This window comes from Cuculus canorus, chromosome 3 (genome assembly GCF_017976375.1).
Source record: "Cuculus canorus isolate bCucCan1 chromosome 3, bCucCan1.pri, whole genome shotgun sequence".
Lineage (NCBI taxonomy): Eukaryota > Metazoa > Chordata > Aves > Cuculiformes > Cuculidae > Cuculus > Cuculus canorus.
The window spans coordinates 74,909,649-74,924,721 of NC_071403.1; the positions used below are offsets into that span (position 1 = coordinate 74,909,649).

Sequence of the window (15,073 nt, forward strand, 5' to 3'; positions counted from 1 at the left end):
ACTCCTGCCACCAGCGCAGCCCCAGCCACTAACTCCTGCTCTCCATGGTGTGATGCTCTCAGCAGAACTCACCACGTTAACCCAAGCAGCTGGCCCTTGGATTTTCTCACTGGGCTCCAAGCACAGGGACAGAAAGGCCACGTGCAAAAGACTGAGCAGAGCAAGCCAGAGTTGAAAACGTAAATAAGTCCAGAGGAAGAATCTGCTTTATTGTCTTCTTGATAAATTTAAATCTAGACAATAAAACAGATAGTGAATGTGCTCTTGTATGGTTCAATATATCCACAATGTGGCATTGCTAATCCACACTCAAACATTAGTCTGGTATTGATTTAAGAGTAGAACTACTCCTGCCTTCATATGAAAACTCCAATGCATTCATACTGACACGCTTGGTCAGCGCAGCCTCTAAACCAAAACGGCACTTTCCAGACCCCCCTCTAAGAGCACAGGCACTTGCCAGCCAAAAGCTGTCAGCTCCAACTATCCTACAAAATAACTGATGCAGCCAAAAACACTCAGGGCAGAATGCAAGGGGTTGCTTTAAGACATTTTGAATCACACAAGGCTGAAGAAGAAGATACGCTTGTTTGAAAAGTCACCCTTGACACGCACACATTGGTGCTTTTTATGCATTCCTCAAAGTGCAACAGAGGGTTTTTTTCCCAGGGGATCAAGTAAAATGTAACGTTTTTGCCACTGCTCCAGGCCACTCAGGCAAAACAGAAAGCCAAGGCAGTGCCTTTTACTTATGGTTAATGCAGCCTGCATCAATAAAGCAGCTCTTTGACAAGAAACGGAATATGCTGTGCAGAAACATCCAGCAATATATATTAAAGCTGAAATGGCAAAGTCAATACCCCTCCAGCCTCCCAAACAGACAAAATGTGAAATGTGTAACCAATCCATAGCTCAAGAGCACTTTATCTCAGCAGCACTTGGGGAAGCCAAGAAGTAAATCTAATCAATATGCTTGCAACAGATATAGTGGACCCAAGTTACCACCATTGAGCTCCAGAACAGCTGCCATCAGTATCATTTGCCTAATAAAGGCAAGAAAACAAGCAGAGTAGTATTTGAAAAATAACAATTTGATTAAACCTTGTAATACATCAGCACAAGAAGACAAGGTCAGTTTCCAAAAACCCATCTGCTAGTGCATTTCCTGGCTCTAAGCACACATCTTCCTTTGTACCAAAAAAGAACACTGCTAGGACAAGAATTTAGATGAAAAAGGACAACATTCCTGCGATGTAAAGGATAGCGAACCCTCACTACCAGCACAGTTAGAACAGAATTTCTCTCCTTTGCACCATGGAACTTACATCTCTTCAGCGTTTCTGCTCTGACAGAGTAGCTATGAGCAGGCAGCAGCTTCAAAAGTACATGCACCAGCGCTCCAAACTCCGAAACGTGCCGATGCTCTTTGTAAGATGCATATTAGTAAGGGAAAAGACCATATCCTCATAAATGAACTACAGCACTACTGGCGCTACAGCGACATGCTGGTAAGAACATGATGCTGAGAAACAAACAGGACATTTCATACTGCGCTAAATATTTTTTAGCATCCAGCAACAAATTACAGAGAACCAAGCGACTTCTTTAGCTGCTACACATGGTCAACTATAAAATTACAAACTTTAGAATGTTCCTGTTCCAGATAAACGTCCTGTACGTATGTAATAATGAAACAAGACCACTACGTTACCTTCCTCTTTCCTTCTGATTTTCCTTCCACAGTATGTGTTAACCACTAAAATAAGCTCAAAAAAAGGAACTGGAAAGCTTATCTACTGCATGTAACTGACGTATACAGTACAGAAGCACTCATACTATCCCATGTCTTCACTCGGAGAGCACTATACTGAAAAGCAGCACCTTTCCCTACCTGGTCACAGTAACTGTCACAGCCTCCCGGCTTCTAGCAGAGGATAGAAGGTAAACTACAACATCAGATATCTCTGCTAACTGCAATAAATCTATTCTTACATTCAATAAACAGAGAGGTACCATCTCTTAAAACATGCTTTCCTTTTAAAAGAAAGGAGAAGCATCAAACTGCTTTGAGATTTTACTTTGGTTTTAATCATACAACCACAGAATGTTGGAAGGAACCTTTGAAGGTCATGCAGTTCAACCCCCATCCAATAAAAAGGGACATCATTAATGAGATCAGGCTGCTGACAGCCTCACCCGACCTGACTTTGAATGTTGTCAGGGACGGGGCATCTACCATTTCTCTGGGCAACCTATGCCAGAGCCTCAGCACCCTCATCATAAAAAATTACTTTATTTTATCTAGTCTGAATCTACTTTCTTTTAGTTTAAAACCATTATCCTTTGTCCTATCACTACAAGGCCCCATTAAAACCTTTGTCCCCATCTTTCTTATCAATGAGCTGAACCCTGCGGCAAGCCAGAAAAACACAGTATGAAACAACACCATCACTGTCTCACATCTCACCTTGTTCCTGCATTGCCGTGCAAGTAAAGGATTATAGGGTGGCTGGAACCCAAAGCATCTTCAAACCACAACTGGTCCTTCCCTCTGGCATTCTTCCATAAGGCTGCAGGGACCGTGTGCCTAAAGGAAAAATTACATTGTCCTGTTGCTATGCAGTGTTTGCCACTTGAATTTTGAGGTTTTTGGATCAATTTAGGATTCTACACCTCACACATTCTTCATTGCCATGATCACCCGACAAACTGCCAAATTTAAAAGGCAGTGGCTAGGGTTATTTCTACATTTTCACCTCCATCACCATTGCCTTCAAAACTTGGGCCTGGACTTACATGCCATGAACAAGACCCCACCCCAGCTATTCCGTAGCCCCTTTCAGTACTGGAAGGCTGCCCTAAGGTCTCCCTGGAGCCTTCTCTTCTCCAGGCTGAAAAAGCTCAACTCTCTTAGACTGTCCTTGTGTGAGAGGTCCTGCAGCCCTTGCATCATCTTCATGGCCTTCTCCGGACTAGCTCTAACAGATCCATGTCCTTCCTGTGCTGAGGACTCCAGAACTGAACACAGGGCTCCAGGTGAGGTCCCACGAGAGCAAGGCAGAGGGGGACAATATATTCAAACTCCAGTCACTTCTTTTTCTTCAAAACTAGCAGGAAGTTTTCTGTGGCTTTGAAACTTCTGGTGCTGAGATTCAATAGAAAGCAATCATAAGAAACAGATGCAAAAGCTGGCTTGAGCTGGTGTAGTAACATGGGAAGTGCTGAAAGCAGACCTTTTCAGTCAGAGAACCAGTCACCTGAGCTGATCCCAGGAGCTAAAATGAATCACCCTTCCCTGGGACCAGAAAATCTTCTCCGTGAGGAAGCAATGACAAGCAAGCTCTGACACTGTCATTTGTTTTGTTAAAAGAGTAAACTGCATGTTCCGTTCTCACCCACTCTCCAAACCTTACATATGCTGTATACACAGAATATTCTTCCTCCTACTGTGAACACTTTGATCCTTGTTTCCTATCTTCCCCCACATTTATTTTGCAAAACAAAATATGAACAGCAGCTGAATGACAAAACTTCCAGCTCCTTGGGTCTCATCTGATGTGGAGGCATGAGTTTGTGGCAACACAGACGTGGAACTTTCACAATTTCCAACTATGAGGTTTCTCTGAATGCACAGGTTGTCCAGTCATGTTTCATGCATTACTGATCTGAGTTCAGATGAGCTCCAGAGATTTGCATACTTTTCAATGTGAACTCGGTCGCTTGGCAGAGAAAAACACTAACACCCACAAAACACAGCAGGCGATGGTTTTCATGTGCACAGCGAAAATAGGCAACACTGGGAACAAAAAGGATAAAGATGCATGGCACATTCTGCACAGAACAGGCTTCCTTACCAGACTCCAATGGTTACATCCTCCTCTGGCTGCAGGTAATAATTACAGGTGTGGTTTAAACCTTGATCCTGTGGTCTTTTCAAGTCAATGAAATATGGGACCCTCACTGAAATACAGAAAAAGAAAAAGAGAACAGAATATGAAACCTTTCGATTTTCACCAAGGCACTGGAGAGCTGTACAAACTGGTGCTGGGAAGATCTTATTCTTCTTGTTTGAAAGGATAGACTTGCTATAGCTGTGACTAAAATATGAACATCAAAGAGAGTATGGTAAGAAGACACAATCAACCATCAAAAAAACAGGGAGCAGGCTAAAATTAAGAGGTGGGGGAGATAGAAAAAGCTTCCCATGACACATTTAACACCTTCTGCCCAGTCAGCTTCATACATCTCCCAAACACAAGGCAGTCGCTCCTGCTGAGTCAGCAGGGCGAGTGAGCAGATTCGGCAAAGCTTTCACTGTTTGTGTTGTAGCTGTAATGGAAGGTACTGATGGGATAAACTCCCCAGGATAAAGGGTACATCCCAGAGCTGATGACATGGTGTTTCAGCTTTTATAACACAACAGTCTAAAGGAGATACTGCGTTATAGCAGACACTGCATTGCTCTCATCCCATAAGAGTAAGACAAACTGTGTTGAACGCCATCCTCCTGAATCTTTGAGGGGGTATGCGGTTCGTTAGCCCACTCTCCAAAGACTAACAAATAATTGCCATCTCTCCCAGACACTGCAGAAATAAACAGAGATGATGTCAGGCTGGAAACTTCACTTCTTCAGGAAGAGATCCCTGAAAACAAAATCCATTACATCTCAATTCACTCTTCCAAATGTTTATGTTCCCCAGCTTACACAGCACACACATTTGTGATACTCAGTGACTGAAAGATGAGCAACATCTCACCACCCTCACACTAAAAATTTCTTCCTAAGATCTGATCTAAATCTCCCCTCTTTCAGCTCAAAACCTATCCCTGCACTCTGTGATAAAGAGCCTCTCCCCAGATTTCCTGCAGCCCCTTTCAGTACTAGAAGGCTGCTCTAAGGTCTCCCAAGAGCCTTCTCTTCTCCAGGCTGAACAACTCCAACTCTCTCAGCCTGTCTTCGCATGCCCAGTTAACCTTAGACTTCACATCTGTACCTGTGCAAGTCTGTTTGCTCCTATGGAAAAGCATGTGGAAGAGTCCCAAACAAAGCACACACAGCACCAGGACCCACTGGGTCACTGCACCAACGCTGCAGAACTCAGTGACGTTCTCATGGGATGGTGGGCCCTCCAAGAGTACAGCAAGTTCTGAGGCTGGGGTCTGGACAAGGGCACAAGTATCTCGTAGCAGTGTTAGCGGAAAATAATTCAGCTTCTCTGAGCCTTGATTCTCCCACTTGGCAAATCTGTTATGACTTTCTTGTCAGATTTTGCTTTACAAAGATACAAACAGGAACAGTTGCTCAGAGAAGCAGGGGCTGCCCCATTTCTGGAGGTGTTCAAGGTCAGGTTGCATGAGGCTTTGAGAAACCTGATTCAGTGGAAGATGTCCCTGCCCACGGCAGGGGAGTTGGAAATGGATGAGCTTTAAGGTCCTTTCCAATCCAAACCATTCTATGATTCTATACCAGTGTTAGCGATGGGGGGCAGGGAAGCATCTATCTCAAAGCAAGAGACAAATACAGAAGGACAGATTATTTGTGTGAATGGCATCACTGGGATGGTCCATCTATTCTAGACACACAGATCACCAACATCACACACGCATACATTGTATGGAGATTTAGCACACCAAGGGCATCTGATCCAATGGGTCCTTTCCAACCTTGTGATTCTGTGATTCTGTTATTTTTAGGAACGTTTCAGAGCCATTTGGCCATTTGGCTTTGAAACACATTCTGACAACTGAGACACAAGAGCTGCAGGCATGTGCGCACACTTCACAGCAACCATGATCCAAGGTGTTTGAACAGACAAACATGCAATACAATGACAAAAGTGATACAAAAGCAATGCAACCACAGTTGGTCCTTCCAGCTTCTACAAACAAAGGAAGGTATTTTTGAAAACTGCATTACAAAACACAAGTGGGGTTTAAATACAGATTTATATGGCAAAGAAATATTTCTCATAGAGTGATGCTCCATCATTTTCCATCCTGTGGATGCTCACGCCTCCCTGGGCAACCCAGGAGCTGAACCAGTTCATGAGACCCACTGCACCACCAAATGCAGCTGCTAAACGGACACAGTGAGGATATTCAATCCAACTGCATGAATAGGCCCCTTCTGTCCCAGTCAGATTGTTCTCCTAAAATGCTTCCAGGTGAAGGGTCATTGCCTGGAAAACAATCCACTGGATTTCATTTCACTCACTTGCTCTCTATTGATGCAACTTTGTTGAACCCTTCAGAGGAACGCATTGGACACAGTGCACTCGTCCTGAAGGAGACCCTTCTGGCTGGAAGCTGGCTCCAGTTCAGTCACTGTATTTATATAAAGACCACTAAGGCCACAGAGAATCCTTTCCAAACCAAAGTCTGGAGAACTTATTCCCTGTTAAAGTTCACATCCATCACAAGCTGTACACATGCAGGCCTGTAACGACCGACTTTACATGTATTCCTTGTATCTTAAACATTGTCTGCGTGCAGGGCTGCATGCAGCAGAGGGGCTTTTCTGTGGCTCCTGGCTAACAATGAGAGGAGGAGGTGCAGCAGCAGGCACTGCCCCCACACACACCTAGCTGCACACGCACACCCAAAGCATTCACACAAAGGTTACTCTGTCAAGGGTCTGTTAAACTGTCAGTGACCCTGGAGACTCCAGCCCCAATCTCAGAACCTTCCCCAAAGGAACTTCAGGACACGCTCCAATGCCAGAACTTTCCCAAAGAAGCTTCTGCGTGTGCCCCAATTCAAGAACTTTCACTTGCCCCATAAACAGTGCCTGACAAGGAGGAACAGAGCACGCACGCCCACCACTCATGGAACCAGCCTGAAGAAGTGCTGCTGCTCAACTGGCCTGAAGAACTACTGGACCATGTGTTCCTGAAGAATTGCTGCTGGAGGAATTGCTGCTAGCTGGGCCATGTTTTCTTGAGGAACCACCGTGCCCTACTGGAGTGGGGATAATTTTCCCTTTTCCCCTGCTACTTCTTTCTCTCTCCTTCTCTGACTTATCTTATTGTACCTTCTTTTTTCTTAGTATTATGGTGTATTGGACTGAATCCGAACTGTGTTTTAATTTGTTTAGCAATCTTGGCTGTGTTCAAGGTATCAGATTGTGATCTGCAAAGACTGGAATCTGGTTTTGCAACTTTGAGAAGCTGCCACTCAGAGTGCACCCGAGTGTCTGTTCTGTGATTCTGGCTAAACTAAATCTTAGAATCATAGAATCATTAGGTTGGAAAAGACCTTAGAGATCATCAACTCCAACTGTACCTGTCTACCAAATCGTGTCCCCTCAAGCACCTCATCTACCTGCCTTTTAAACATCTCCAGGGATGGTGACTCAACCACCTCCCTGGGCAGCTGTTCCAGTGATTGAGAAACCTTTCTGTGAAGAAATTTTTCCTAACGTCCAATCTAAACTTCTCCTGACACAGCTTGAGGCCATTCCCTCTTGTCCTATCACCTCTCACTTGGGAGAACAGACCAACACTCATCTCTCTGCAACCTCCTTTTAGGCACTTGTAGAGAGCAACAGGGTCTCCCTTCAGTCTCCTCTTCTCCAGGCTAAACAACCCCAGTTCCCTCAGCCGCTCCTCGTAAGACTTGTTCTCCAGACCCTTCACCATTTTCATCGCTCTTCTCTGGACACACTCCAGGACCTCAACGTCCTTCTTGTAGTGAGAGGCCCAAAACTGAGCACAGTATTCGAGGTGCGGCCTCACCAGTGCAGAGTACGGGGCGGAGAATCACTTTCTTGGTCAAATGCTGCATTTGGATTTTTCCTGGGATATTTGTCAGTCTCTGATTTGCCACACAGGTATCAAAAAACCCGCTTTTTACTCTCCCTTTTCAACTGTGCAGGTCAGTATGGGCCCTAACATTACTGGTGTCAGGAGTGGGGTGTAACAAGGGTGAAAGGTAAAGACACTCCCTTCCTTTGCCTCTCGCCCATCCCAAGGGACAGAGTCACTTACCAAAGTTCAGGAAGACCAGCTTTGCCTGAATAGCAGGACAAAGTTTCACTAGGAATGGAATGGCTATGTACACTCCCAGCAGCCAGATTATCAGCTTCCGCAATCGGAACCATAATGCATATCGCCTGTATAAATGGAAAAAGAGAAAGACAGACCTGAATACAGCAGGAATTTACAGAAGCACTTTTCATAACAATCTGTGTGCTTGGTGTATATGAAAACCTAGTCATTTACTCTTTAAACAAAACTAATTTTATACAGTTTACCTATTTTTTAAGTAAGTTTATACAGTTTACGTATCTCTCAGTTGTTCGAGAGAAACAGAAGTAACCAAGCTGACAGCTGACTATATTCAGCTTGGAAAGAGGGAATAGAAACTCCCTGCTGATCACATTTTAAACCACTTCATAACAAAAGCTTTTCTGCCGATTTCACAGATGTGTATCACATGTTTGTCTCCAAAAAGCAGCCTGGTTGCACTTCCTATTTAAACCACCATCAGCAAGATTTTGTTCAGTTAGAGTCCCACATATTTTGACGAGCTATGTGTAATGAGACTGACAAAACCACACATGATCTCACATACAGACTGGAGCAGGCATTCCACCTTGTCCAGCTAAAAGCATTCAGCCCTCTCGACACCCTGGAATGCAAATCTTTCCAAGTTACGAAACATTATGGAATTTCGTATCTACAGCATCATTCTCTACAAGTCCCAACTGAGTGCGGAACAAACGTTCCAACACTTTGTTTCTAGTTTCTCCTAAGTATTCCAATTGGGAAGAGTAAGCTACAAGTTAAAAATTAAACCAACACCACAGAAAAAAAAGTGAAAAAAAAACCCAAAATAAAACGAAAACCTCAATGAAAGATAACACAGCAGGAATTAGTTAAGCAATTTTTCTCAAAATATACTTTATTGCCTCAGAATAATAGCTGTTGTCCTAACGATTCAGTCAATTAACATTTTATGGGCAGAAACACCGAGGGTCTCAACTATCACTGCAATTCAGAACAAAAATGCATGTGAACCCTTCCAGCAACACCGCTGCCTTTGCTCTCCAGCAGACAGTTTCCAGCATAAATGACACTGCACACTGGTCAGCAATCAGGGATCGGGCTCAAGAACTGCCAGTAACTGAAAGTAGTGGCCAGGTTTCTGAGAGGCATAAAATGAAGAGGTGAAGAAAGGCAGCAAGGCTTCCAGCAATATTCCCACACCTCAAGTCCAGTTTCCTCAAATATTAAGGAAAACAGAAAGAGCAAAAGACTGGTAGGGACTGCAAGGATAGGATGAGAGGAAACAGTTTTAAGCTGAAAGAAAGGAGATTTAGATGAGATCTTAGGAGGAAATGTTTTCCTGTGAGGGTGGGGAGGCATTGGCACAGGTTGCCCAGAGAAGTGGTGGCCGCCCCATCCCTGGAGGAGTTCAAGGCCAGCTTGGATGAGGCTTTGACCAAACTGATGCAGTGGAAGGTGTCCCTGCCCAAGGTAGGGGAGTTGGAAATGGATGACCTTTAGGGAACCTTACAACTCAAACCATTCTGTGATTCTATAAACCTTGGGGAAATAAAACACACTACATTTTGCCTGGGTTCATCACAACTGATCACAGCTCACTACTCTCAAATTAAACTCAGCTTTCCACAACCACCCCCACATTAGTACCTACTGCATATTTCCATTGCTGAAGTGGCTTTGTGGAAGAGAAGAGAAGAGATGACGGAAGGGTTGCTGATGTTTAGCGGTGAGCAATCAGGAGATAATTTAGCCCTCTTCAATGAGAAAAGTGTTCTTTTCATTAAAACTGCCTTGTTTGACTGGTTGTTCAGAACTACTACAACCTTGCAGTTCCCTCTCACCTCATGCTTGAGAGGTGCCTGTACCATCACCACCCTCCCACTGAGAACAATCACAGGTAAACAACCAGGCAAGATGGGATGCAGGACACTGCAGGCAAACAGAACTCTCTGGGCGTACTTTTGCATATGCCAGGATTTCAGTCCTAAGAAAAAATCCACTTGCTTCAAAAGACACAAGTCAGGTCTGAACTCCTCCAGGCACCACCAGAGCACATCAAAACTCAGGCTCTTCAGATGTCTGGGCTGCAAAAGCACCAAGCACAACCCAGCAGTGAGCTGTGACTCAGAAATAGAAAACACTGAAGACGACCTTGTCCAAGTAATGCTGCCAGTGCTCAGGAAGGATTTTAGTTTCTTTGTTTGGAAATTGAACGCAGACATCTCCTCCTTTGCTCCATCCCTGGAGGTGTTCAAGCCCAGGTTGGATGGAGCTTTGAGCAACATGATCCAGGGGGATGTCCCTGCCCATGGCAGAGGGGTTGGAACTGGATGCACTTTAAGGTCCCTTGCAACCCAAGCCATTCTATGATTCCCTTGCTCTGGTGCCTCACATCAAACGCTAATCAGTAACGTGACATTTATACCTCATCTCCATCTACTTAAAATGCAACCAGGGCAAAGCCTCTATCCATCAACAAACAGCTTTCTCTTCTCCTGATAGATCCAAGACAAGGTGCTGAAGTACAGACATGGTAAAATCATCAGGTAAGTCTTCAGTGAGCGATTTAGCTAAATTTAACTGCTCTTGCTCTGCAGAAAAGCTATTTCAGGAAATAAATGCCCTGCACAGGGAGCTTTTGGTGTGCAAAAGCAGCAGCAACATACTTCTCACCCTGTTTCTAGGAAATTCAGTCTTAGTTGGAAAATACAAGTGAGTTACAGAATTTTTTCACTTCACAAGTGGATGTGAATACTTTCTCTCTCCAGATATACTTAAATCTGAAAAAAAAAAAAGAAAGTGTTTCCTGCAAGTGTGAAATTTTTCCTGGTAATTTACACTAGACAAAGGTCCTAGCTTCCATGACTTCTCACAAACACCTTTCATCTCCACATGGCAAACAACTGCTAAACCAAGATTTAAGTACCACATCATCACACGACAGGGATTTCAGCCTGTGGTCCACAATCACAATGTGTCTGCAAAGAACCACTGATGCAAGCAAATTTGCTGTGGGCATCTTTCAATTCACAGTACCAGTGTTTCTCCCTCCTCTCCAGCAAACTTGGGAGGTTTTGAGAACAGAGAGACCAACGACACACACCTGTCTTCTGTACACAGATTCATATTAAAACAATATCCCTGGAGAGCACCTGAATCACTTCTGCATCAGAAGAGTTTCTATCAGCGTTTCCTCATCAGCTGTGCTACAAGGATGAAAGGGCAGTCCAAGGGTGAAACAAGAGACTGGTGTTATCAGAGATAAGGAATTATAGGAGCTGCAGTCAAGCAAGAACAAAATTTATCAGAAACAGAGATGCGCTGGGCTTGCAGTCACAAAAGGCCCTACAGGCAAACGCACATACAGCCCACATAGCCTTTGTCATCCTGCAAAGGCATCAGTAGAGCAAAATGCTTGCAGACACTGAGCACGAGATGACATTTGTTCAGTGAAAGCTGTTTCTGTGGCTTGTACTGATGGCCCTCAAATCATTGGCTGTTCAAACCGCCAATCCTTTTGTGGCAGGAATTCAGAGCATGGGATATGGAGAGCCAAGACAGTTTTCATTCCTGGTCACGCAAGGTACCGCCTGATTAACAGGTGACAAGAGGGACTTCAAAAGTGGCAGAGGAAGAAGTAAATATTACGAATAATGGCATAACAAGAACACATTCCCTCATTTTAACAAACACATTTTTATAGAATTCCATTCCTCCTCACAGAGGAGGATCAAGAGCTTAACAATCAGGAGGCAGACAATGACTAGGGCAGAGGATTAAAAAAAAAAATGAGGGTCAAAGGGAATGTAAAGGACTGCGGTGAATTTGTTTGAGTAAACAGAGTTTTGCCTAAAACAACTAGCCTAGAGAAGAGTAGGCTCCAGGGAGTACTGAAAGGAGCTACAGAAAAGCTGCAGAGTGGCCCTTTATCAGGGAGTGCAGGGACAGGGTGAGAGGGAACAGTTTTAAGCTAAAAGAGGGGAGATTTAGATGAGATCTTAGGAAGAGATGTTTTCCTGTGAGGGTGGGGAGGCGTTGGCACAGGTTGCCCAGAGAAGTGGTGGCTGCCCCATCCCTGGAGGTGTTCAAGGCCAGCTTGGATGAAGCTTTGAGCAACCTGATGCAGTGGAAGGTGTCCCTGCCCATGGCAGGAGGTTTAGAACTGGATGATCTTTAAGGTTGCTTCAAACCTAAACCATTCTATGACTCTAAATCTTTCTCCTCCCTCCACACAGGCCACCTGAGCCACCCAAGCTGATAGTAATCTGAGTCTTTCTCTCTTTGGTTTGCAGCAAAGCCTGCTTTACGTTCAGCCAAATGCAAACTGGGAAGATGCTCATGTCAAAAGGTTTGTCCCCTCCTGGTGTCTGTGCACAGCCAATGAGCCTGCATAAGCAAACAGGCAACCATGTGATTCTTTTATTTCAGGTCCTCAATGAAATATCTGCAGCCAAGCCTTATTTCTGCCTCACTGGAAGCATGCTACAGAACAAGGAGGTTGAATTATAGAAAATTCATCCAATCCTGAAAAGAGATCTTCCCCTGAATCCACAAAAGCTGGTGGGAACACAGCAGCATCTGCCAGAATTCTGCATCCGAGCTACTGATCCCTCCCTTTGGCATTAGGATACTTTTTAACAGAATCAGTTTGCTGCAAAACAGCTCAAAAAAGAAAAATAAAAGGCCGTAAACTCAACCCACTATTCTGGGGATTAAAGAATTATCTAAAAAAAAAAATCAAAGATCCCGAGTGTGGAAAGAAGACGCAAGTGTAAACTCCTTTTTCTTCCAAGCTTGTTTCATAAAACAACCCAAAAAATTCATGGACATAAATTGTATGAGTACCTTCATCCTCAGAGACTTTTAGTTTTAATAAATTCCTAAAAATCTTTGCTCTTTGGAAGATCTGAAAAACAAGAAAGAATTTCACTCTACCAGATTCCTTTACATCCCCTACAGAAAGTTCCTTCAAATCTTGAACCTTTGCTCTTTCTGAAGAAATATTCTAGTTTCTCTCTCAAAAACTAAACTGCAGTAGCTGGGGAGGGGCGCTTTATCAGAGAGTACAGGGATAGGATTAGTGGGAACAATTTTAAACTTAAGAAGGGGAGATTTAGATAAGATCTTAGGAAGGAATGTTTTTCTGTGAGGGTGGTGAGGCACTGGCACAGGTTGCCCAGAGGAAATGGGGATGCTCCATCCCTGGAGGTGTTCAAGGCCAAGCTGGATAAGGCTTTGAGCAACCTGATCCAGTGGAAGGAGTCCCTGCCCCTGGAAGGTTGTTCAAACTGGATGATCTTTAAAGTGTTTTCTGACACAAACCATTGCATGATTCTATGATCATCCCTGTAATTCAAATACAAACCCAACTGCCCAGAAAAGCGAGCATTAAGAGTTGTGAGAACTCTGAACAGAAACCATCAGTCAACTAAAACAACGTGAACTTCCATTCTCTGCCAAAGGTACAGAAACTGCAATAGGCAAATTCATACCTGATCCTATGGTTTTCATTACTGTAGCATCCAAAATGTTCATCGTTTAACCTAAAAAAAGCACCTGGAATCAGGGAAGAGTAAAGAGGCTGAAATACCCCAGTATGTCATCCAGTCCATTCCCTCACAATGGATACAATGTCCCTACAATGGACACACCACTCAAACGAGTTCTCTGCTTAATTCCTCGCACTAACTCCTGGCAAAGTGCAACAGCCCACACCTCCTGAACGTCCCTCTGGCTATGCGTAGCTAAGCCAGATTAAATGAAGTTCACCAGGTTCACACAACAAATCACCTCAACTGACTTTTTACTGCACGTGGATTTCTCCTAGAGAAAGGGAAGGGTACCGGAGCACTTCAGAAGCTGTATAAATATTTACCCAGTAGGCAAAGACAGAAAAAGCTACCCAAATCTCAAAATCGGGCTAAATGATTCTATTTACAACAATGAGAAAGTGGAAGGTGAGGCACTGGCACAGGTTGCCCAGAGAAGTTGTGGATGCCCCATCCCTGGAGGTGTTCAAGGCCAGGTTAGATGAGGCTTTTAGTAACCTGACCCAGTGGAAGGTGTCCCTGCCCATGGCAGGGGTGGTTGGAACTGGATGGACTTTAAGTTCCCTTCCAACTCAAACCATTCTATGATTCTAGGAATAAAACACTAAGTACATCATCTTAAAACATTGGCCTTAAAAAAGGCAGGATGAAGCAAGGCCCTGCATTTGCAGATGACACTCAGCTGGGTGGAAGCGTGGATCTGCTGGAGGGTAGGGAGGCTCTGCAAAAGGACCTGAACAGGCTGGACCACTGGGCTGAGACCAACAAGATGAGGTTTAACAAGGCCAAATGCCGGGTCCTGCACTTGGGGCATAACAACCCTATGCAGTGCTACAGACTAGGAGAAGTCTGGCTAGAAAGCTGCCTAGAGGAGAAGGACCTGGGGGTGCTGGTTGACAGCCGACTGAACATGAGCCAGCAATGTGCGCACGTGGCCAAGAAGACCAATGGCATCTTGGCTTGTATCAGAAACTTCGTGACCAGCAGGTCCAGGGAGGTTATTCTTCCTCTGTACTCGGCACTGGTGAGACCGCACCTCGAATACTGTGTTCAGTTCTGGGCCCCTCACTACAATAAGGATGTTGAGGCTCTGGAGTGTGTCCAGAGAAGAGCAACGAAGCTAGTGAGGGGGCTGGAGAACAAGTCTTATGAGGAGCGGCTGAGAGAGCTGGGATTGTTTAGCCTGGAGAAGAGGAGGCTGAGGGGAGACCTTATTGCTCTCTACAACTACCTGAAAGGAAGTAGTGCAGAGGAGGGAGCTGGCCTCTTCTCCCAAGTGACAGACGACAGGACAACGGGGAATGGCCTCAAGCTCCACCAGGGGAGGTTCAGGGTGGACATCAGGAAAAAACTTTTCACAGAAGGGGTCATTGGGCACTGGAACAGGCTGCCCAGGGAGGTGGTTGAGTCCCCTTCCCTGGAGGTGTTTAAGGGATGGGTGGATGAGGTGCTGAGGGGCATGGTTTAGGGAGTGTTAGGAATGGTTGAACTCGATGACCCAGTGGGTCCCTTCCAAC

The 15,073-nt window shown here is 44.7% G+C and overlaps 1 protein-coding gene across 1 annotated transcript in view; it reads right to left on the reverse strand.

Annotated features, from left to right (window-relative positions):
• Positions 1-15,073, reverse strand: part of ABHD12 (abhydrolase domain containing 12, lysophospholipase) — a 43,656-nt gene that overhangs the window by 15,076 nt on the left and 13,507 nt on the right. Inside the window, exons 2-4 of the mRNA XM_054061497.1 lie at positions 7,987-8,111; positions 3,855-3,960; positions 2,468-2,587 (exon numbers count right to left, since the gene is read on the reverse strand). Of these exons, the coding sequence (XP_053917472.1) occupies positions 2,468-2,587; positions 3,855-3,960; positions 7,987-8,111 (351 nt within the window). The remainder of the gene's footprint in view (positions 1-2,467; positions 2,588-3,854; positions 3,961-7,986; positions 8,112-15,073) is intronic.